General features: G+C 38.4%; 1 protein-coding gene across 1 annotated transcript in view; it reads left to right on the top strand.

Annotated features, from left to right (window-relative positions):
• Positions 1-22,844, top strand: part of LOC143301613 (sterol regulatory element-binding protein cleavage-activating protein-like) — a 31,628-nt gene extending 8,784 nt beyond the window's left edge. Inside the window, exons 6-26 of the mRNA XM_076616013.1 lie at positions 162-241; positions 751-865; positions 3,891-4,072; positions 4,774-4,900; positions 5,704-5,816; positions 6,432-6,526; positions 7,731-7,829; positions 9,146-9,502; positions 10,083-10,429; positions 10,888-11,047; positions 12,039-12,344; positions 12,857-12,972; positions 13,353-13,783; positions 14,111-14,244; positions 14,678-14,763; positions 15,366-15,472; positions 15,744-15,910; positions 16,792-16,872; positions 17,891-18,103; positions 19,412-19,471; positions 20,102-22,844. Of these exons, the coding sequence (XP_076472128.1) occupies positions 162-241; positions 751-865; positions 3,891-4,072; positions 4,774-4,900; positions 5,704-5,816; positions 6,432-6,526; positions 7,731-7,829; positions 9,146-9,502; positions 10,083-10,429; positions 10,888-11,047; positions 12,039-12,344; positions 12,857-12,972; positions 13,353-13,783; positions 14,111-14,244; positions 14,678-14,763; positions 15,366-15,472; positions 15,744-15,910; positions 16,792-16,872; positions 17,891-18,103; positions 19,412-19,471; positions 20,102-20,281 (3,556 nt within the window). The 3' untranslated portion in view covers positions 20,282-22,844. The remainder of the gene's footprint in view (positions 1-161; positions 242-750; positions 866-3,890; positions 4,073-4,773; positions 4,901-5,703; positions 5,817-6,431; positions 6,527-7,730; positions 7,830-9,145; positions 9,503-10,082; positions 10,430-10,887; positions 11,048-12,038; positions 12,345-12,856; positions 12,973-13,352; positions 13,784-14,110; positions 14,245-14,677; positions 14,764-15,365; positions 15,473-15,743; positions 15,911-16,791; positions 16,873-17,890; positions 18,104-19,411; positions 19,472-20,101) is intronic.
• Positions 22,845-24,767: the final 1,923 nt, after the last annotated feature.

Below are 24,767 nucleotides of genomic sequence, written 5' to 3'. Positions count from 1 at the left end.
ATATGCAATAATTGCAGATGGTCATGAGAAAGAGTATGTGTGCATCTGTGATGATTTATAGAATTAGATTTACAGAGAAAGGTGTACAATGCTGGCATTTAATTTTAAAGAAAAAGAAAGCTACTTTGCTCTTTTTAATTGCTTCTCGTTGTCATTTTCAGATTCAGTAAAGATGGGGAAATCATTAATACTGTCTTTGGCAAGTATGGTCAGACGATCGAGACACCTCCAACAATTAAAGGTATGGGTGAACTTTGATTTCCTAAGTTTTTATATGTTTATATTATTGTTATATCAGCCATTCTATTTGATGTAAAGCGCATAGAAAGCTTCAGAATATGATGATAATGTACCATGTTTATTACTAGTTAAAGTAAATTATTAAATAGCATTGACATCATGTTTCAGTATTTGTTTTTAAAGTTTCTATTTGTTAGCTTTGCTGCTATTCATTTCTTCTTGAAATAACAAACAGGCAATATACACACAGAAGACATGATATGCATGATGAATATCCTGTAATCTACCTCAGTGTTTGGACAGTGGAAACAAGAACATATCCAGCATGCACATCCCTGAAAATGGAATATGGCTGCCTATATGGTGGGGTAAAAACATTCAGGCATGTAAAAGCCCACTTGTAGATATATTAAAACAAGTAAATGTGGAGATTTACATCTCATGAAAGCAGAAAGAAAGAAAAGTTTTCCATTATGAAAGGTGCTAAAAGAATTTGTTTTTTATATTCAGATCTGCTGTTTGGAATTCCTTGGAAGAGCACAGGTATTACTCGATACTTCATCAGAAACAAACAACGTGTCATCTCTTATGCCGTCACTGTCGTCTTCAAGAAATATGACAGCAAGTGAGTGGTACAAGAAACAAGCATGCTCTATTGTCAGTATGTAATGGAGATTAGCTTGGCAAGGGACCTGTAATTTATATTTAGAGATATTAAAGAATTAGCACATCCTATGCTCACAGCGCCAAGTTGTAACAAGGTACACTTGGTGGTAAAGGGCTGTGGTTTAGGGATGGACTAAATTTTTATAAAAGAATTGAAACATTAAAAGGAAATAATTTGGATCTATTTTGTGATGGACCTATATCCTGTGATAAGGATATCTTTGAAGGATCAAAATCCTGTCAGCGATGCCACTTTTGTAGCCGTGGTGCTTGAACCGAGTGGTTATTCAAGGGTACGGTATAAAAGAACTAACTAAATGATGATTGATTGTATTAAAGGATAGATGAGAATTCCCGCGCACAGGCCAGGAACATATAGAGGCCAGTCACAAATGGGTTTTTCTATTGTTTTATTTACAGTAGTTCCTATAAGAGGAGAACTAAGAGGGAGACATGAAGGAGAAGAGAATAGAAGAAGACATAAGAAGAGAATATAAGAAGAGAAGACATAAAAGAGAAGACCTAAGAGAAGACATAAAAGAGAAGAAAATTGAGGAAGAAGATATAAGAAGAGAAGACAGTGCCTGGAATGACACAAACAGATGTCATTAGCACAACATGTCAGCACAAGTGAATAATAAAGCACATGTATACATATTACATGGAAAGACTACCACTTGGTAATGCATATGTGTGAAGACCAAACACTGACATCAAATGACATTTCTAATACATTTAAACAGTGCAGTTCCAGTGTTTGAGGCTAAGCTGATTTAGTGAAAGTACACTGACAGTATAGATTTGGTAAGAATATGCTGTGTCAAAGTGACTCAAATGAATCAGTTAGTCATGTTGCACTATGCTGGAGTAAGCCGTATAGGAGAGAGCATGATAACTAAATTACAATTTACAGACTGATACATATCAGGTGGTTTTAACCAATGACTGATATTAATCCAACACTATCTTGTAATCATGACAGAATACTACACACATCTTAGAGTACTGAGAATCAGTGAAACACTGTAACTTTCATCAGTGACAGCAAATGAGAAAGAACACGTCATATGCACTCGCTAGAATATTCTTGAACAAACTATCAGTGTCAGAGACGTCATTGACTGTGATGTTAAGAAGAATTAAATGGGACACTGCTCCAAGCATATGACGACATGGCAATTATTTAGATCAGTCATAGCCGAGCTGTGACTAACATGTCAAAGCTATAACTGAACAAAGAATTAACTGAACAAAGCAATAACTGAACATACTAATATGAACACAAGTACTCTGTCAAACAATACAATTTACAAATCAACACATTCTACACACTAGCACTTACAGTGATACGTTGCGAGATGTCAGCTGTTGTGGGAACACACGACACACACTGCTCACGACGCAGCAAGAGAGAGAGAGAGAGAGAGCAGCTCTGGTCAGATGACTGACCAGGTATGAAGTGACCGCTCATTACTCGCTCTGTCAATTTATGCAGGTTAAGCGAACTACAAAGACAATCACGTATGCTGCGACACAGATCAGATCAAATCTGGCCAAATCCGACAGCAACTGTGTTTCTTACAAGGTGTTCAGTGACAGATTTCTAAATGATTCCTGAACCAATTTACGTCGGATAAGTGGCAAAAGAAAGAGCTCAACACCTACTTTATAATGAGTATAAAATGAAGTGTTGATTATTTAAGATGAATTTATAATCTTAATTTAAGTCACCTGAACAGGGTCAGTTTTAACGAGCTCATCGCTGAAAATTACAAACTGCGTTAAATCATTTTAACGTAGGCAGACTTAAATGGAATAGACTTAAAGATGGAATTGCGACGATTCTGCCAGTATATTATACTTGTAGTTTACTGATTGATAAAAGAGATATTAATTAAATACTGTGGAGCAGAAACACAAGTTTCCGCTCAGCCAATGACGTACCGCGACACTGGTCGAACAGTGATTGTGTGGCGAGAAGGACAGAATGACGTAAGCGGCTTTGCATTCAAACCGCGGGGAAGGCGTCACACACAGTCTGCGTGGGCTGTTGAAGTTCAGCCGTAAGTTGTGAAAACTGACGTCGTCTGCTTATACAGCTTGTGCATGAAGGAGTGTTTGAAGCAAGCAGAGCGCTTGGTCACAAATAGAAGAGGTATTGTTCTTCATGTTTGTTGATAAAAAGACAACAAATTGAAAATGTTTAGACGGGTGCAATAGCCAAGTAGTTAAAGTGTTAGACTTTCAGTCTGAGGGACCTGGGTTTGAATCTCAGTTACGGTGCCTGGTGGGTAAAGGGTGGAGATTTTTTCCGATTTCCCAGGTTAACATGTATGGAGACCAGCTTGTGCCTGAACCCCCTTCGTGTGTATATGCAAGCAGAAGATCAGACATGCATGTTAAAGATCCTGTAATCCATATCAATGTTCGATGGGTAATGGAAACAAGCACATATCTAGCATGCACACCCCCAAATACGGAGTATGGCTGCATACATGTGGGGGGTGGGGTAAAAACGGTCATACACATAGAAGCCCAGTTGTGTACATACGAGTGAATGTGGGTGTTGCAGCCCACGAATGAAGAAGAAGAAAATGTTTAAAAAAGCAAAGGCATGTAAAGGTATCCACAGAGCAACATAAAGTTTGATCATGTGTTTGTAGTTAAAGGTGCATGTACACTTCATTAGTAAATGTGCTTCTGTGAGTGGTGGAGTGAAATTTTGTGCTTATGTACATGTGTGAATGTTCATACTGTGTATGCACATTTGTATTAGGTGCACATATTTACTATGTGTGTATGTGTTGTGTGCACATATTTGCTCTTGTTTGTGTGTGTATGTTTGTGTGTGATGTGCACATAATTATGTACTCAGTTTGCATGCACTTAGGTGTCATATCTCCAATGTGAAAAAACAAAAAATCAATCTTCATGAGCTGTCTTAGGAACATAGGTACAGTGGTTGGTGTGTTTTTTTCTTTCAGATTCATTGAAGCATTACGGCAACATCTTGAAGCAGCCTTCCCAGAGACCAAGTTGAATGTGAACAACTCGGAGATAGACAGTCTGGTGCATGTGCACTTCAAGGATTTCAACTACATTGTTGAATACACTCCACTGCTGGTTACCTACTTTGTTCTCCTATTGTACATTTATTTCTCTGTTCGTGAGTATCATTATCTGTCTTCTTGTGCTGAGCATGATTTGTTTTGTGGATGTTGTCTTTGTGCAAAAATATTTTTTTGATGTAGGATACATGCACATGTATGTGTGTGTGTGTGTGTCTGTGTGTGTGTGTGTGTGTCTGTGTGTGTGTGTTTCTGTATTTATATCAGTGCGTGCGTGCGTGCGTGAGTGAGTTCTAACTGTTAAGAGCCAAGTTAAAGTTACTATGATGTAACCCTTGCCCTCTGTATTGTTTAATACCAAATGATAATATTTCTAAAGTATCAAGTAATTTTCCTTCTTCATTCACCAATATCTCCCTATGTTTTTCTTTTTTTTTTCTGGCCGTTCCTTTCCCATTATTTCATGTGCTTCTCTCTATTCTTTCTTCTTTGCACATTGGCAGGTTGTGTGACATGAACTCCCCCACATCATGCTGTGAAATGCACATATATGCGAATGCGTATGTCTCAGTTGTTTGGAATATGAGTCTGTTTTGAAAATTATTGTTATTATTAAAAGATACTATTATTATTGTGATTATTAAAAGATACTGTTATTATTATTGTCGTTATTAGATGATAAAAGCATATTGCTGTCATGGTTCTCAGTCCTGGTGAGTATTCTGTATTCACAGTTTTATTTATCCCTTTAATTTTTCATTTATTTATTTGTATTTGTATTTATTTATTTTTTGACCAGGCAAGATAGAAATGGTGAAGTCGCAGATCGGCCTGGCTGTGAGTGCAGTGGTGACCGTGGTGTCCTCACTGTTCATGTCACTCAGTCTCTGTTTCTTCTTTGGTCTCAATCCCACCCTGAACGGCAGGTGAGTGGTGTACGTGAATGCTTTTTTTCCAGTGGCAGGTGAGGTATAGATGCAAGGGTGGAACCAAGTTTTGTTCAGAACTTAAGAATGTGTTTAATGTCACTTGTATCTTTGCCGTTTTGGGAACGGTTTTTAAATGGTTTTAATTTGAATAATAGTCATGTATCTATCTTTCACAGAAATACTGTCTGGAATGGAAAGTCTGATGCCAGTGGTTGAAGTAAATGATGTTGCATAATCAAATACAGTATTCATATTTGAAAGTCATTGAACAAGTATCCTAGCAGTTGTGTAGGAGGTGTGTTTGTGTTTGTGTTTGTTTTGGTTTTTTTTTTTTTTTTTTTTGACAGACTTCTGTAAGTTTTTTATTTCAAGAGATGGAATGAAAGAAAAATTACTTATATTTTTTTTGTCACATCGCAATTCTCTGTATGAAATTCAGGCTGCTCTTCTCAAGGAGAACCTATCACCGCAGTGGAGTGCATCCCTTTGTTTTTTTCATTTTACATATGTATATGTTTCACTATCATAGTGGATTTTATTTTTTTTTATAGAATTTTACCTTGGACTACACTTTTTTTTTTTGCCATGGGTTCTTTTACATGTGCTAAGTGCATGCTGCACCTGAGACCTCGCTTTATCAGACCGCCACTCTAGGTTTTGTGGAGAGGGAGAAAATTCTGGTGAGTGTGGGATTTGGTTCCACACGCTCAGATTCTCTTGCATCCTAGGTGGACGCCTTACCACTTGCTCACCTCTCCACTACTCCTCTACAAAAAAAGAAAACCTATTGTATTTTCCAGTGAGATTTTTCCTTACCTTGTGATGATCATTGGACTGGAGAACGTGCTGGTCATCACCAAGTCAGTGGTGTCCACCCCAGTCCATCTGGATGTCAAAATCAGGGTGGCTCAGGGTAGGTCCTTTTCCATTTTCTCTACAGTCTACAGCTGTTTGACCTGCTTGATCTGTTCTGTTATTGTTGAGTCTTGAGCTTGGCACAGCACAGGGACTCCAGAAAAAATCAGTTTCCTCATAAAAAAAAAAAAGAATGATACAGATAAGGAATGAAAATTTATTGGAAACAAAAAAGAATGCGCACACACACACACACACACACACACACACATTTATATTTATATACATACACACAGAGCATATATCAGAGTAAACTGTGTACCTCTGATTAGGCTGTTGCGTCATACTAAATGTCTTCTTTAAAATGATTTTTTCTGGAAGTATTATCATTGTGTCATCAATATTTTTGCCACAGTTTCTTGTAAAGGTATTAATTGCAGCAGATTCTTTTTGTTCCTCAGCTTAGATGTGATAACAGTCTGGTGTTTCTTAGAATAATTGCATTATATAGATTTATTTATTTTCATAGAATCTTTTGTTCATTTTAAGAACACTGTAGTAGATGGCAGAAGTGATAATTACGTTTTAGTACCAATTGCAGTTTGACCTGACAGTTGTGAGCCTACTTTGCTGTGGGGATAGTTTTGGAGGTGTTTTATTATCTGTGTGACAGGACTCAGCAAAGAGGGATGGTACATCACCAAGTACCTGTGCACGGAGTTGCTGATTATCTTCTTTGGGTTCTTCACTTTTGTGCCGGCCATCCAGGTAATATGATATATTTGATCACACAGGCTGTCTGGAAGAGATCAGACAGAAGCAGAACATGACAAAGGATCCATTTTATTACATTGAAAAATAAGATAATGGAGTATGAAATATGAGCAGGAAAACAAGTACATAAAATGCTTAAAAAAATATTTATACAAAAAAGGAGGAGGAAAAGATTAAAACTGGAGGGTGAGACATGTAAACTCTTCAAAGATGTCATCTGGGGGCCAATAGAATTATCTCTGATGGAGAGAACTTTTTTTTTTTTTTTAAGTCTGATATGACTGCAGTTTTATCCCCTATGGACTCGATAGTAATATCTTGGCGATGGTAGTGAATTCCCCTCCCAAGGCATACAGCAAAGACAAAACTTGCAAACAAGTGAAGTTCCTAGTCCTGTGGGAGAAAAAAAACAACAACAGCCATAAACTTCCCAGAGCTACCAACCAAAGGACCCATTCAAAATACTTTATTTAATTACACATACTTAACTGTGACCCACAAGTGCAAACTCTGGTAGGGATCTTATTCCTGCTTTATTCTGGAGGTTGTAAAGCTGTGCTACAAACTGGCTTTTTAGACATTTGCCAAGTGACTTTGTCCCTCAATTTGAAAACACAGGTATGGCCGTCTTATCAGTGGGTGAAAATTGGCTATGCATTTAAAAGATCACTTGCTGAAATGAGTGCACAGGTGATTTAGAGGAAATAAAAGATTTTTAATTTCAGTGTCTTTGGGTGTGATAGACAGCAACAACAAAAACCCCCACAAAATACACACAAAAAACAAAGTTTCTGCTTGAAATCATCTGAAGTTGTAAAATGTACCTGGATTGACCTGAACCCATGAAAACAGAGTATGGCTGCCTAAATAGTGGGATAAAAATGGTCATATACATACAAGCTTACTTGTACATATGAGTGTTGCAGCTTACAAACAAAGAAACATAGACCAAAATTGTCATATTGTAATTGCATTTTGTGTGATAAACTGTACAATAACGTTCTTTGTGTGTCTGATTGAGATGTTACAACTGCCACATCTGTTAACAGGAATATGTGTGTGTGTGTATGTGCGCATGCTTATGTGCATAAGCTGGTCGTGGTATTGGGAAGATTGGACATGAGTGGATTTGATAACAAAATAAATGTAGTTCCTCAAAGTACATGTCATATATTTCTTCGATGTTTTTTTTTCTCAGGAATTTTGCCTGTTTGCTCTGGTTGGACTGTGGACAGACTTCTTTCTGCAGATGTTCTTCTTTGCCACCATTCTGTCTGTTGATATACGGCGTATGGAGGTAATGGTGATTGCTTTGTGTGCTTTGTCTTTTGGATGTATTATGATGATTGACTGTTTCTTGTGATTTTGATTGTTTATTTTAGCTTTTTTTTCTTTTTTTGTGTATGAAAGGTATTCATTTTTCCAATATCTCTAAGGTGTATCTCTAAAGTTAAGATATTTTATGCTTTACTCAACACTTATTTTTTTACGCTTTACTTGCTCTTTCTTTTATTTATTCATTTATTGTTTTGATAGAATACAGATCTTGTCTTGGATAGGAGATTAAGTGTATGTCATGAGATTTTGAAAAAGTATATTTATTATGTTTATTTACACCACACAAAAAGCAACATATAATACCGTTGGGGAATAGGAGAGTTGGGAATGGAAGTATTACAGATAATTACAGATTGTAATATAACTACAATGAAGCAAGAACAACCTCAAATATACCTATTTCATTGATTTTACATGAATATGAGACAGTGAGACTACCTCTTTGAAATTAATGTTTCCATAAAACATTTTCATCTGAAAATTTGATGTCACACATTTGTGTGATGGGCGTATCAGCTGAGTGGTCAAAAGGTTAGACTTTCATTGTGATGGTTCTGTGCTTGAATCGCAATCAGGGCGCCAGGTGGGTAAAGGGTGGTGATTTTTCTGTTCTTCCAGCTTAACAGATGTGCAGACCTGCCAGTACCTGAATCCCCTTCATGTGTATATGCATGCAGAAGATCATATGTGGACATTGAAGATCCCATTATCCATGTCAACATTCAATAGAGTACGGAAACAAGAACATAATCTTGCATGCACAGCCTTGAAATGATGTATGGGTGCTGAATACATGTTGGGATTAAAACAGTCACACACATAAATGCCCACTTCTACAAACAAGTGAATGTGGGAATTGCAACCCGCAAATGCAGAAGAAAAAATAAAGTGAACATATGTATGTGAGGAGGTTCCATGGCAGAGTTAGTTTCGCATTGAACTTCTGATTATGTGTTCACTGGTGATAGGATTCAAGGCCCCAATTCTGCATGATGTTGTGTCCTTATAAAATGTACATTACCTCAGTTTTTCCTCACTCCACCCAGGTATGAATGGATGCGACACTTTTGTTGGCAAAGTTTCAAATGGCGGAAGGAGAAGATTGGGCCCTTCCTTCATACGCCGAGTCCAAGACAGTGGACATGAATTCACTTCATTAATGGCTGGATTTGAAGTCACTGCCTCAATGGTTGAATACAAAATTCACTGCCCTGATGACTGTAGAATGCAATGGGACCTTAATGTTAAATCTTTTTTGTATGTGATGGTTTGCAGCTGGCAGACCTCCATCGCCAGAGTGTACAGTCTCCCAGTGAGGGTGAGGGAGAGACGGAGGATGACGACTCCATCCAGCCCCTCATCCTCTGCCCCTTCACACAGCGCCAGACCGCCTCCCCTCCCTGCGACCCCGCCACCCCGACCTCCCTCTCGTCCTCGGTGGACCTGACGGAGCAGTGGCAGCCTGGGCCCAAGATCTACCGCTCCCGCTCAGCGCCACGCCTGGACATGGCCTTCACCCAGAACATGTCCCTGTCCTCTCCAGGTCAGGACGACTTCTTCCAGAAAATGCCGCGCCGCTTGAGGCTGTTCTATTTCTGGGCGCGCACCCGGATCTTTCAGAGAATCATCATGGTCAGTGGAGGTGGAAAACCTGTTGTTTTGTTGTTTGTTTGTTATTTTGTTTCACTTGAATAGTTGACTGAACATGTGAAAGTGAGTTTATTCTTGGTGAAAGAAAAAATCAATTTTTATTTTAGTTTTAGGTTTTTTAAATGCACAGGGAAATGATGGAGAAACTGGTAATAGCTTTTTGCTTTATTTTAGATTTAAGTGCACAAAGGAATGACAAAATTTATAACACCTGCTGTATGCTAAAGTCATATATCCATGCTGAAAGAAATCTGTTTATTTCAGTTTTAGAGTTCTTATTCATTGTAAATGGAAATTATAGAGAAAGTGATATCTGCTTTTTGCTTTATTCAAGATTTCTAGCCGCAAAAGGAGATGACTGACTGTAACACCTGCTGAATGCAGAATCGATACATCTGTGCTGAATAATGTTCAGTTTTGAATTATATTTAGGGTTTTTATTGTACATGGAAATTGTGGAGAAATTTGATACGTGCTTTGTGTTTTATTTTAGATTTCTGACTAAGAAGGAAAAATGACAAAAGATTTTTACAATGCCCACTATATGCTGCATTTCCATCAGGTGTGCACGGTGATCTGGATTGGCTTGATCGTGTACAAAACCGGCCTTGTGGAACATATTGCCAACCTCGAGGACTCCTCCTCCTCCCCTCCCCACCACCCTGCCCACCACCCTCACCCCTGGTCCGACTCCCCCCTCCCCACGGACATGCTGCGGGAGCGGATGGAGAAGGTGGAGGAGGAGAGCACGGGTGTGATAGGGGCCGGGTGGGGACTGGGGTGGGGTGGGGGGGATGACATGTTGGAGACGGGGCCGGTGGAGCACACACAGCTGGAGGCGTGGCGAGGTCTGTCCCACAAGCACTGGCCCCGCCTGTTTGCCTTGTACAACCTCAGCCTACCTGGCAGGTCAGTTGGTGTTAGAAACACGTCAGTGATAAGGTAGTGGTGGCAGTGTTTCTGTATTATAGTATGCAGATTTCTGTTTCAGTATTTTGGAGATTGGAGTATTTTTTTTCCTTTATTTTACTATGTTTTAATATTAAGACAGTCCAGCGTTGTGTTAGTATTAAGACAGAAACTTCGGTTATATTTACTTAGACACTGAATGCAAACTTTTCAGTATCAAAAACATCAGTCACTCCAACACTTTACATGGTCTGACACTGCGTGAATTCATGTGGCAACAATTTGATTGTTTTAGTGGCAATTAACCCCACGCTATTCAACAAAAAAGGATGCAAGAAAGTATAAGTTGATTCACTTTCGTTTCACCTCAAGTTGATGTTGGAGGACAGTATGTATGCCACTGTTATTATGTGCATATTATAAATGTTATAGTTATTGTGATCATATTTGCTCTTCAGGTATGTCAGTATTCTTCCCTCCATTCACCTGTCCATCAAAGTGGACGCAGGAGGAGCGATAAAACTTCGGCACCCGTCAGAGCAACAAGGGTACATGAAGCCACCAGCAGTGGCACCTACAGGCACTGGAGATGTCCCACAGACTTCAGATGATAACAAGGTAATGGTATTACAGACCATTCAGATGGTTTATATCAGCTTACTTGTGAGTCATATACCAAACAACAATAGTGATCCAAACCTGAAGAGTTTAACTTGTTAAGTATTGTATTATGGCTAAGTGAATTAAACAGAAATATGTGCTTCGTTGAAAAATAATACAGTGTACATAAATATGTGCTTTGTTGACAGATAATGCAATGCTGAAAAGTTTGATGGTTTGTTTGGAGGTATTGGCGCTTTGTTCATTCTGTTCAGAAATGAAAAACAGTGTGAAATCAGTAAATTAACCCATGAAGTGGTGAAAAGCATGAAGCATCACAGCAGTAGTGGCTGCTTGCAGAAAACCATGTCCCTGCATGACAGCATCAAAACTGTTTTACAAGTATGGATTGTATACCTCATGTGTTTTTTATTTCATGAACACTCATGGAATGGTATTGTGACAGTATTACCAGAAACATTTCTTATGTAAAACGCATATCTGAAGTGCAGGTCACCCCCTCAAAATACCAACATTTGTAAATTGGACGCACCTGTAATGCATAAAATGCATTGTGTTGGCACAGTTGTCTTTTGTGAAATCACCATCACCTGAAGTGAACCAGTGAAAGTGATAAGACAGCTTAGCAGACCTCCCATTAATTTTTTTTTGTAATTAATCTTTAAAAAAAAGTACAATGCTGTGTGTGTGTGTGTGTGTGTGTGTGTGTGTGAGGGAGGATGGGGGTGTGTGTATGTGTGTGAGTGCTTGTTAGAGACTATAATTTAATGTACATATTTTCTGGACTTAGTCCGAACTAACTCCACTTTAGCTGTTTTATTTATTGTTTGCTCATATTTAACAGTGAACTTCTTTACTGTACCTGTGTGTGGAAAATAAATCAGTTTTGAGTCTAAATCTTTTGACAGAAGAACGTATGTAATCGTGGAGTGGTAACTTGTATGCAGTGACTGTACAATGAAAATGTGAATGTGTCTACTGTCCTCAGAATATGTGGAGCCATGTGGGGGGCAGCCTGCACTCTCTCCCATCCTACATGTATGATGCACAGAAACTGAAGGCCTTCTACCCCAAGTCCCGGCGAGAGTTCTTCATCACTGTGTGCCTGTGTGTTCTCTCTGTCATTGTCATCTCCTACTTCATGGTGGTTCTGTACAAGTGTATGTGCTCCCGCAACTACTCTCGTTGGCGACACTCGTGGACTCGTCACTACAACCGACGACAGCGGAACAAAGGGATGTACTACAAGCAGGTCAAGGAATCGGTCCCCATTTTGCTGAAAGGGCACATTCAGGTAAGGAATACTTAACCTTGGTTATACTGGAAGACTTCTGGTTAGCTTGTTGTTGCTCTGCTGATATTGTGTACTTGTGTGATGTGTTGAATATACAGATTTCTTTAAACCAAGACCTCTGGTTTTAGAGAAAAGGAAAGCATTACTGTGTAATTTACTGTTTTAGCTTGGAAAGGAAAAGTTTATAGTTCAAATGAATTAGTATTGAGCATTTGACAGTTGTGAGCTTGTTTCCAAATCCAGAATGACATAGGTGAGGGAAAAAAGGATGATCTTTTTTGTCTTTTTTTCTCCTTGAGCAATGAATGTAATAAATGTTCACAGATACTGTAATCCCAAAATACTCCTTCATGATGAAGACACATTACTAGAATGTAGTGACAGGTAACGCTAGAGCCAAAAAAAAAAAGTTACAATTTTAGTTTTAAATACACAAATTGATATATTTTTGGATGAGATATATAGTAATGAGCAGGAGACAGTTTTGACCCAAATGTTACATGACTGGACAGGAGGTGGAGTGCTTCGCAGTGGACGGACAGTTTGTCGTCAGCTGCTGTTATGGTGGTCAGCTGAGAATGTGGGACTCTAACACTGGAGAGTGTTTGTCTACCATGCAGAGACACAGGTGTGTGTGATTTGTGTGTGTGTTTGTGTGTGTGTGTGTGTGTGTGTGTGTGTGTGTGTGTGTGTGTGTAAAAAGTTCATGGTAAATTGCAAGAGTTGCTGCCATGTAATTTGTAATGGTTTCCTTGTTTGTGAATGCATTCAGATTTTACCATGGTTATTTCTCCTTAATATCATGGATTTATTAATGATCCCTGATATAGTTTTGAATATCACTTCATTCACTCATGTGCAGCAAGTCTTCCATTAAATGATTTTGTCTGTTCACGTAATTGCTATGATGTTGTATAATGTCTATTGTTATTGTTTCAATCCCCTTATTGCTTTACTGATTCACTTTGTGGAAAAGGAAGAAAACAAAGCACCTTTTTACTCCCATAGCATTACCCCTCCTCGGCGCCGGCGGCCTTGCCTGGGAAGGAACATTGAAGACAGCGACGCCGACCTGTATGCTGAATACCATGGTGGCAAGATGACCCCGGAGAGCACCAGCTCCTCCGAAGGTTCCTTCATCGAAAGAACACGCGCGTTTGAACGACGCGCTGAAAAAACTCGACAGGCCAACATGAGTGAGCTGATTCCTGATCTGGCCAGCACCATCAACACCAACTTCTCGTCCATGCCGGCACAGCCAGTCAGTAGCAGTAGTCAGGGGTTTGATTTTCAGAGGTGGTTTGAAGGGGTGCATGAGGAGCATCATCGGATAGCCAGGGACATTGCTCTACAGAACAGGGAGCACCGCGTGCGGAGTGTGAGTGATGGAACGTCTTTGACGCCACCTGACGACCTGCGTGTTCGGAGCTGGAGTCAAGGTCAGAATGCTGAAAGAAATAATATCTATCTATCTATATCTAAAGCCTAAAAAAACCAAGGAAATAATGAATTGATTTGTCTTTTTACTGTATAATGCATTTTTTTTTCTTGAGCAGCTTATTTTATTTCATTGTTATAAAAGTTTACTTTTTTTTTGTGAATGAAAAGTGTTACTGGAAATGAATCTATTTTTATTTGAATGTGTGTACACAATCTTTTTGGAACATGTACGTACGAAAACATAACTTATTGATACATGTATTAAAAGTCTGTGCATGTGCAGTGTGTGTACGTTAATAAAGTCTGTTGTGCATATTTGCCTACAGGTGACAGTCCCGGCACAGTGGGTAGTGACTGTATTGGAGCGGAGGAACCAGAGATGCACCCAGCCTCTCCTGTCTGGTGTCTGACCATCAGGGATGGGCTCATTGTCGCTGGCTGTGGCAATGGTCGTATAGAAGTGAGTTGTGGTCAGAGGAGAGAAAATACAGAGGGACACTGAGGATTTTTCCATTTTGGATTTGGCCAAGGACATTCCACTTAATGAATTCTTGTCTTCTTTCTGTTTGTAAAATTGTAATTTCTGTGGTTTGTTGGCAAGCACTTTTTATATTTCACTTTATTTTGCTTGAAATACGTTCGTTTAAAGCATGTTATCATTTGCACAAACACACACACACACACACACACACACACACACACTAATTCCCTCTGTGATTCAGTCTCATCCTGTTTTTTAGTTAATGTTGATGCATTCTCTTTCTCATTTATTGATCCATGTTTTTTTCTGTCCCATACATGAAAATCACATGGAGCATAATAGATTGTCATTTGGGTGTATTTTGGGTTGTAAGCACCAGTCACTGGAGTGTGTGTGTGTGTGTGTGTTTCAGATGTGGGAAGGAGAGACGGGCAGATTGAAGTACCAGTACAACGTTTCTGCTGCTGGGGTGACTGCTTTGTGCATGACTGGCAACAGGTGAATTCACACAGACAATATCAGTGTCTTGAATCGTTGAATAATAGTATGTGCAAAGTTGGAGTCACATTCATCAAGAATGATTGTATGTTTAGTATGTACACATATTGAAAGCTGATTTCATTTCCAACTTTTCAACTTCCTGGTTTGAATTTATGGCAGGTGTTATTAGGTTTATTGCAGCTACTTGAGCTTGTGTTGTAGTTGTCATCTCCATCTCAATTATGACCCCTTTATCTAATGAAGTCAAGACAGCAGAGATAGCAGATAAAAGTTTCTGTTGCCCTGAAGCATCTTGAATCCTTTAACCTGTTGCCTGCCTTGGGATGTGAGACTTAGTCCCTTTTGTTGCACTGATGTACCCCTACAGGATGGAAGTCTCATGTCTAAGTTTCTTCAGCAAATCACAGTTGATAGTTAAAGGGAAATGGCCTTTTTCTCCCTTCTTCAAAGTGTTTTTATACTTTGGTGGAAATCCTAAGCTTTTACTTGCACACAGGAATGACAAAAGTGTTAAAACATTTGGCAGGCAAGGGGTTAATTACAACATTACTTCTGTCAGGGGTGTGATTACTGGAATACGTGGTCTTGTTTCTTTTCAGAGTCGTTGCTGCTCGAGTGGATGGCAGTTTGGACTTTTTGGAACTGGAGACGTTTCACAATCCTCTCTTGCCACAGTTGCAAGCCTCTCCAGCTCGCTCTCATAGAGGTGTGTACGTCACGGCATATTTGCATAGAAAGATCTTCTGATATTGTCAGTCTGTTATGTGTGTTTGGTGAATTTTCTGTTCAAAGTGGTTGGTTTAGTTATTACAGCAGTTTTTAAACTTCTCCTTGGTTATTGTAGAATTCCTGTGTATGAGAGCAAAGGTGGTTATTCGATGGCTTACTGTGAGAAAAAGAAAATAGACTTCTTAATGAACACAGAAGCTACGATGAAGTCAAGGTAGATGAATTATTTGGGATGTGATCTGTGGCAGGTCATGCTAGGCAGTACAGCTTGGGCAATGTCCGTCCCCAGCGCCTGTGGGAAGACACAATACGCTGTCACAGTCTTGCATCTCTCCGTGCTCACCAGCGGCCCATCAACTGTCTCCAGTGTGAAGGGGACCGCATCGTTTCTGCCAGTGAAGATCACACTTTGAAGGCATGATTTCACTTCTTGTATTAATGAATTATCTAAACCAGTTCTAAAAAATAGTCCATCAACTCTTAATTTGGTCAAGAAACAGGTATTTTCTATTCATTGGATAAATCATGAATTGGATAAAACATACACCCAGTTCTGTCCATTATATGAATGGAAACTGGAGTCAGTGGTGTGTGTTGCTTCTTTTAGAAGGCTAAAAATGAAAAATGAATAATGTTTTTATTTTGTAACTGGCCATATGTGTTCATGATATCCAGATTTTTTGTTCCCAACTAGGAAGTGAGTGCCCTTGGGTATGAGTCCCATGAATAGACCAGGATTTTTACTCTGTCCCTCCACTAGACCTTGAGTGGTGGTCCAGGGTGCTAGTCATTTGGATGAGACAGTAAACCTAGGCCCTATTTGCAGCATGTATTTAGTGCATGTAAAAGAATCATGGCAACAAAAGAGATGTCCTTTGTAAAATTCTGTAGAAAAATCAGCTTTGACAGTAAAACACAAACACTTGGAGACAGGAAAAAAAAGAAAAGAAAAAAAAAAGGATGGCACTGCACTGTGATAACACACTTTCCCCAGGGAAAATTTGCACATTGTAACAGTTTTGCACATGGTAACAAGAAAATACAATACATACAATGCAAACTGAAAGATATACAAATATTATTACTGATAGGGCAATCCATCATCTTCTTTGTTCACATTCATATCCATGTGTAACTGTAATTGCAGTATCTAAAAGCAAGAGTTGAATATAACCAGTTTGTCCAATTGACTTTGCTTAGCTAATGATTTGATTAGATTATTAAACATTGTCATTTTAGGTGTATGTGAACAGTGAGAACACAAGATGATGCTAACATGTTATATAACTGCTGCAGGTGTTCCGCCTTGAAGACCAAGTCTGTCTGTACACACTCTATGGTCATGAGGGCAGTGTTAGAGCCCTTTGTCTGGACCGGGTAAGTGCCATTGACATTGACTGATATTGATACTTGCACAGCACCTATCCTCAGGGACCATTGATATTGATTGGTATTGATGTATTGGTATTGATGTGGATACCTCTATAGCACCTATTATTCAGAGACAATTGATATTGATACTTAGATAGCTTCTATCCTCAGTCGGAGACCAGGCTCTAAGCACCTCACAAACACATTAATTTTCACAACAGGCTGCTGACCTGGGTAGAGCCAACTTAGATGTGCCTTTAGGTATTCACCATTTGTTTCCTCTGTCATTCAGTCAGGTTTCAGTCTCTCTTACACACACACACACACACACACACACACACAAACACACATATGTATATTGTTCTGTTAGTTGTTTTCTTGTTCAGCCAGGGCAGGAGAAACCCTGCACTTTTTAGATTTGTTAAGCTATGTCACTGCTTAAGCCACCAAAATTTCAGTTAGTGTGTACTTGTGAAGGTGGACAGGAACATGTCAGAAGTAATTCTCAAACTCTAGAGCTTCTGTCTGGTCATTCACCTTTGGTATAATCTGTGATATTGACAGCAACAGAAAGCAAGTTCAGGCTTTTGTAAATTGTTTTCCAAAGAGCTTTTGCAGGCACCAGCTTCACTTTCCTGTGATCTGTGTTGTTAAATTACTGTGCGTTTCATCGCTTGGTTTATGAGTGAAACTGTGTTCTTAGGATCCATTGGTCATGTAGCTATCATCATTACATGTTCTTTTGACCCATTGGTCATGTAGCTATCATTTGGGCAGGACTATTTTGACACTCAGTAGTCAGTATTAAGGTCTGACCAGTGCATTGGGTTTAGGTGAAGGTCAGGCATCTGCTCCTTTCTTTCTTTTTTTTTTTTTAAACTTTTTTTTTCAGCAGATGTGGTATAGCATGTATATGGATCAATCTGCACGCTTTGACACCGTGAAATTGAAACTTTGTTGTGCTATATACAATTGTTGCAGTGCGGCAGGGCTGTTTTAAAATGTGGTATACAAACTGTTACAGTGTCCCCCTTATGCAGCCGCCAGTGGTTCCTCTGATGGCACGGTACGCCTGTGGGATCTTATGACGGGAACGTGTACCCACAAGTTCAAGTGGCATGATGAGGCTGTGGTAGAGTTGGCCACCTCTTTGCAGTTTGTGGTCAGTCTCGCCCAGAACGACTGCATGTGTGTTTGGGAACGCACACGTTGTCAGCTCCTGCATAAAATAGCCATGGTCAGTGGTAAATTTAGTTACATCTTTTTTTTTGTGTGTGTGTGTGTGTGTGTGTGTTGTCATTGTGATGACCCCTTTACTGCTCATTTCAACACCCCCAATACACAGCAACATCCAGGTTTGTCTGCCACAGTTGTGGTGCCACAGAGAACTGTTGGTTCACCATGAGCACACACACCAAAGGAGACATTAAACTGCTGCCGACGAGTCATTTTGGTGATGGTTGAAAACTCATCTCTAGGCTTCAGATAGAAAATTAGGTCTGTGCCTGATGTGCTTAAAATCAATCAACAGCCACTCCCCACTGAAAAAACACAGAAAACAAGGATGGTTTGTGCATGCTCCTCCCCCTCCCACCCCCCATCCCCAACCATGTTCTTCAGAAGTTCAGCATGTGCTGTTCAGCACCTACTAAGACCCCTACTGATGCATTAATTGTTTACTTCAGAGTGTCTCCCCTGGAGTGGAAACAGTCACCTTGTTCCTTCAGCAACTACCCCCATGAATCCAACACTGAAGACTAACAGAAACTTAAATGACTAGACTGCACTCTGTGCTTTGTTTCATAGTAGATCATGATGTCAGGCCCTGGAGATGCAGACACCTGCAGTATTGATCAGGATATTTGATCAACACTCTTTTAGACACATCTGTACAGTGCATGACACTCTTCTGTGGTTCCTGGACTGTGGCAAGAGCTGCCCATGGGTCTGTAAGTCTCACAGTGATGTAGATTCAAACCTGCTTCCTCTGTCACACTGAACATGTCAGCACAGCTGCTAGTTCTTTTTACACTTTTGTCAAAGCAGATTTTTTTGAGGATGATCAGATATGTTACCCTTGACGGCTTGAGTGGGATTATGGAGCAATTTTAATTAAAAATTTTTAAGCTGTTTACCAATTTAATGATTGGTGATAAAGATCAGTCAGATAGATACCAGCATGCCTGAGAAGAAAGTTACAGGACCCAGGCAGAAGAGATATATGTGTGGGGGTCAGAGGACCCAGACTAGAAAAACACACACAGGCACACACTCATTCATAGGAAACACACACACACATTCTTTGTGATATTTCCCATTCCACAAAATGAATTCTTATTAGGTAAGTGAAAAGTTTCGTTCCCAAGTGTTTTCTCATTTTTCAACCCCTCCACCCCAATATCCACCCCCAAGGGTCAACAAATAAGCAAGCAAACTCTGTAATAGTATTGGGTATAAAAGATATTACTGAATATTATCATTGTAGAATTATTACACTGTCCATGGCACGTGGTATTAAGGACATACTTTTTTTTTTTGTTGGCAGGAATACCTGGGTGGCAGTATTGTCCTGATGTCACATAATCTTGGTGTACTTGGAGTCCAGGTGAGTAATACATGCAAGAAACAGTATCATTGTTGAAGTGGAACAAGATCGTTTACAACTGGGTTGGGAAACTTCTCAGATCAGTTGGTTTGACACCTTCAGTTGTTGCCAGTCAATCTCAGCCACCATGGTATGCAAGTGTATGGTTGGTATTTTTCATCATGCACTGATCTTATATGACTTTGGAACCGGTGGACTGAAACTTCATGGAGAGGTCCAGTGAGGTTCTGTCACGTAGGATGATTAAGGAGAAATTTTGTAGTTGGTAAAAGCAATTTAAATAGGATCCACTTTCACATGTATAAACTAGTGTGCTTGTGTTGTTGTGTATGTGGCATTCACTTTATTTATTTAAGAGGATTTATAACAAGAGGTTTAGAATTGAATGTCTAATTTTGTAGAAAAATTGCTGTGATGGTTTATAAAAGGTCTTTTTCAAAATAAAAAAAATCAAAACATCCCATCTTATAGTTTAGTAATCTTTATTACTTTCAGATATGGTCAGCACCTTCATGAACAATATATATTGCATGTATCATTGTTTGCAAATTGATGCCTGTTGAATCTGTTGTGACTTTATATATTCTGTGCATTACATAGATAATAAAATGTAAAACTAAATTCTTTCAGGGGAAGTTAGAGCTGTGGGATCTGTCCCGTGGAGAAATTGTGCGACAAGTCAACCTGCAAGACGGGGAGCAAGCGTTTGTACGACAGATGCAGTCCCTGGGCTCCAACAGCTTGGTCTGTGCAGCAGGCACCATGCTTAATATCATTTCCTTCCCTACCACGCTGGAGAAAGCAGAGTGAAAGGACTCCTGCCTTTCTCATGTTCCACAGACAACAGTGCCAAAGGTGTAGATCAGTTTTCTGTTTCAATGGGTAAGACTTAAAGGGAATGAATCATCATGTTAAGATGCAGTGGATGAGTCATTTTGTTGTTTGATAGAACCAGTTCATTATATCTCAGATTGAAGGGATAGTTTCCAGCAACAGAAGATTGAAGGGACACTTTGCAGCAAAGGAATAAAACTTATAAAATAAAGTCTCTCAGGTTTTAGGGTTAGTTCGAAGCAAGTGTATGATAAGGATCAGTAGTGTACTCGTGATTTTAATCCGAGAGTTTCAGCTTAAGGTCTTCAGAACTGCCACAAACATATTGAATCTTTCCACTTACCTGTCAGTGTATCATTGTATCTGTTCAGAAAGGCAGCATGGTATTGACATGTATTCTGTTCATTATGACCACTAATCAAAATTGTTAAAAGCATGCATGTAGTTTTAGAATCAAAGTGCATGTCATTCTCAGTTTATTTATTTTCATGTACAACCCACCCATTATAGTCTTGTCAATAATCTTGATTTTATTTGTTTTGTGGCCATCACAAGTGAATTATCACACAAATAACAGTTTGACTTGTTTATTTTGAACTGTGTTTTATTCAGTTGTTTATATATTTATTTTCTACTTGATTTTTTTTCAGTTGTGATCAGTTGTTTTCTTTTGATATGTTTAAAAAAAAAATTATTCAATTGTAATCAGTTTTCTTTCAGTGTACAGTTTAAGACTGTGTGTTTTACTTCATTGCCATTACAGTTTTGTTTAATTAATTTTCTCTTCTGTTTCTGCATCTGTTCACATTGTTTTCAACTATTTATTGTGTACAGTATTTTATATTTGAAAAACATGATCTCATGAAGTAAAAATTGTGGTGAGTCCAGTTGCATAGCCACCTAACAGATTGATTTGTTATGAATCATTGATTTCAAGTATAACTGTGTTCATGTGAAAAGGATGTCTGTGTGGAAATATGTGTGCATGTGTCAGTCATGGTGATTTATAAAATGTTTCTCTGTTTTAGAAATGGTACATCTATTGGTAAACACAAATGTGTTTGTTCACATTCTCGTATATACAAGTTACATATCTGTCCCTACATGACAGTTATTTATGCATTTTCAGAATGTAAGAGTCCTCTCCTCATGATTATATTTTTAGAAATAATGGACTAGCGAACAGCATTTGGCTTTTTTTTTTTCTCTCTTCAGTTTGTGAATGTTGTCTTCAAATGAGCATTTAATAAGCTACAAAAGATCAGTTCTTGAGTGCAAAGATGCATTCCTCTGTAGATACAAGTGTTCATGTGAACATGAGCAAAGTACCTTTGGTATATCATGACTCCCTATTTGCTGTGCACTTGAGACAATAGATACATAGGGAACTAAGACTGAAGCATATGTCTACACACAGCCATCACAATGTGAGAGACTTTCCACAAGTAAAAACTTAAAAGCCATCAAGACTTGCCAGTGTCTGCTTAGAACTGTTACCAGTTCCACAGAATGACCCAATGTCTGCTCCAGAACTGTGTGAAAATCTTAATCCGTGAACAGCATGTCCATTTGAGCCTGTTGAATTCTGGCTGTGGTATTGGGATAACATGGAGTCTTGAAGATGAACCAGTTTTCAGAGGAAACACCTGCAAGTGTGCCATCCTGTAATGCCTGTTGTAAATTGATTTCTTCTAAGTTTTCTGTGATTTTTAAAGGACGTTATATACAGTGTTCTAAAGCTTCAGTATTTGTTTTTTTCAATTTTCTTTATTTCAAGACAGAATGGAGACAATATTGAATTGTGTTTACATTTACAAAGTATGATTGAAAAACGGAAGTAACATTGATCTTTGGGGGAAAAATATTATCTTTTGTTAACATTGTAAAATTACTTGTTTAATCCATCCAGTTGATGTATGATTGGCTGCAAAGTTTATTTTCTTGTTAGTTTGTATATTTATATGTACAGGTATTTTTTTCTATACAAATGGTGGAATGCTTGTTAGTGAACATATTGCTTATAACCGTGTTGATGTCAGTGCATTTAATGTACAGTAGTCACCAGATTCATTCAAAAATAGTGTTTGTATACAAAATAGTCATTGATATCAGGCTATGGTAGTCAAAATCAAACAGTGATGGGAAATACATACCTCCAGTGTAAAGGTGACTTGTGTTTTTTAACTGCAAAGTTTTAGACAAAGGAATGTTCGTTGTATTGACTTAGAGAGGCATCGACTTCATAATGAAATCAAGATGACTTTAAAAGATTGTTCCCCTGTTTGAGTAATTACAAGAATGCTCAGATATTACAAGGAATATGTGGGAATATCCTGGAATTCTTTTGTCGACTAGGTAATTGCTTTAAAAAAATCAGTGTAAAAGAGTGGAAATGCTTGTGATAATATGTGTGTATGAGCTTATCTGTGAAGTGAATTGTATGATACAAATGCTTGAACATAGGCTTATGAACAGCATGTGTTGTGCCTGTTATGATGAATTCAACTTTATGAAGAATACAATGGGATTGTTAGTGTGATTTTGTGTTGGTCATTTTTCATTCTTCCTTTTGCTTTTGACATTCACTCACTCTCAGTCGTACAAGATTACAACATAAAGTATGTTTGAACAAATAAACATTATTAAAACAAAAAACAAAGCAAAACAAACAAACAAACAAAACAAACCAAAAACAAACAACAACAAAAACAAGAGAGACAAGGCCTTCAAGACTCACTTGATACACTTGAAAAAAAAAAGAAGAAAAGATCTAATCGTTAAAATGTGTTCTGTATTTGTTATTATAAAGCTTTGGGTTAAAAGAAAAGAAAAAAAAATCCTAACGGCAGATTCGAACCCTGCGTGTTCAGGTGAGAAGAAACTGTCTTACCCATTACACGATTGTGGCTCCTTAACTGAAGTTAAAAAATATGATATTTAAACATACTTTTTTAAAGGGCGATAAATCCACTGCGGTATTCGCAGTGAGAATGCTGTTTAAATCATATTATTCTGGTGTATCTTGGGCATTCAAAAAATCTTTAAGGGCAATTAAAAATTCTTTTCAAGTCTGTGGTAAAGGAGACGTGGCTATGACCGCAATCACACTGCAACATTTAGCCGTTTTCTCTGGATCTAGATAGATGTAAAAGTTTAGTTACACCTGGTTGACACGGTTGATTCAATTTCTCTTTTATGTTCATTCTAGTTTTATAGTTTTAAAGTTGATAAGAAAACTAATAACATGTAGAGCCAAGTACAAGTATTTCTAAACGTTGTATGAAGTGAAAAGGACTTCATTTTGAGAAAAGTCAAGACTGGAAAATTTTCACGTTTCATCAATTCAAGGGTATTAACTCTCATGGTTTACTATTTTTAACTGTGAATTCCGACTGATTCTGTGGATATTTTTATGGCAGTTTGGGGCATAATCCAGTAAGTGATGAGACGTTCACAAATCTTTCTCTGAATAAATATTTAACAGTCTCCTCCAACTTTCCATCACATGTTATTGTGTATTGTCGATTGAATATAGGATTGAACGGGCAGGTAAACAACTTAAACAAAATGGTGTCGTTCGCGTTCGTGAAGAATATCAGCACACGCTTTGAATATGTATAAATATGTGTACGCAATTGATTTTTACCCATGACCTTCAGGGCTCCACCAATAGATCTTTAAATTCCACTCGAGGTATTGATTTTAGTATTTTCCGAAAAAAGGCCACTTGGATGAATGAACATAGTGAAAGCCCTGTACACTGAGAGTAAAACACACAAGTTTTTTATGTATGGAGTATAATTTCAAAATATAATGTTTAAGATGAGAAAGATCAGTTTAAAGCAAATTAAGCCCCCTAGCATTAATTATAGATTAATTTCCCTTTTTTACGATCTGCACCAAAGACATGCAAAATAAATATAACTTCCATGCTTAACAAAAGAAGTTCCTGTTTGAACAAAAAATGATAAAAGTGACTACTCTTGTTGCTGTGTCAGAATATCAGATCAAATACAAATATAACAGTAAATTCAGTTTGCATATATTTTGGCTTCTTTTAAAAATTTTTTTTTTTGCCCATCCCAGAGGTGCAATACTGTGTTAAACAAGATGACTGGAAAGAACTGAATATTTCCTATTTTTATGCCAAATTTGGTGTCAACTGACAAAGTATTTGCAGAGAAAATGGCAATGTTAAAGTTTACCACGGACACACAGGCACACACACAGACAACCGAACACCGGGTGAAAACATAGGCTCACTTTGTTTACACAAGTGAGTCAAAAACCATGAACTTGATCCCTGTGACTTCCAAGAGAAAATTCCAAGAGAAATTATAATTTTGTGAATAAGGGGTCCTGAGTTAGCAGCGAGCACTCTTGAGAGACTGGTGAAATCTGAGAAATTGTAAGAGACTAGGGTGCCATGCATATTACAAGCAAAACAGCACAATCAAACTCA

The sequence above is a fragment of the Babylonia areolata genome, chromosome 2, assembly GCF_041734735.1.
Source record: "Babylonia areolata isolate BAREFJ2019XMU chromosome 2, ASM4173473v1, whole genome shotgun sequence".
NCBI lineage: Eukaryota > Metazoa > Mollusca > Gastropoda > Neogastropoda > Buccinidae > Babylonia > Babylonia areolata.
Note: the sequence above shows the minus strand (reverse complement) of the source record. Positions and strands in the feature narration are given on the sequence as shown.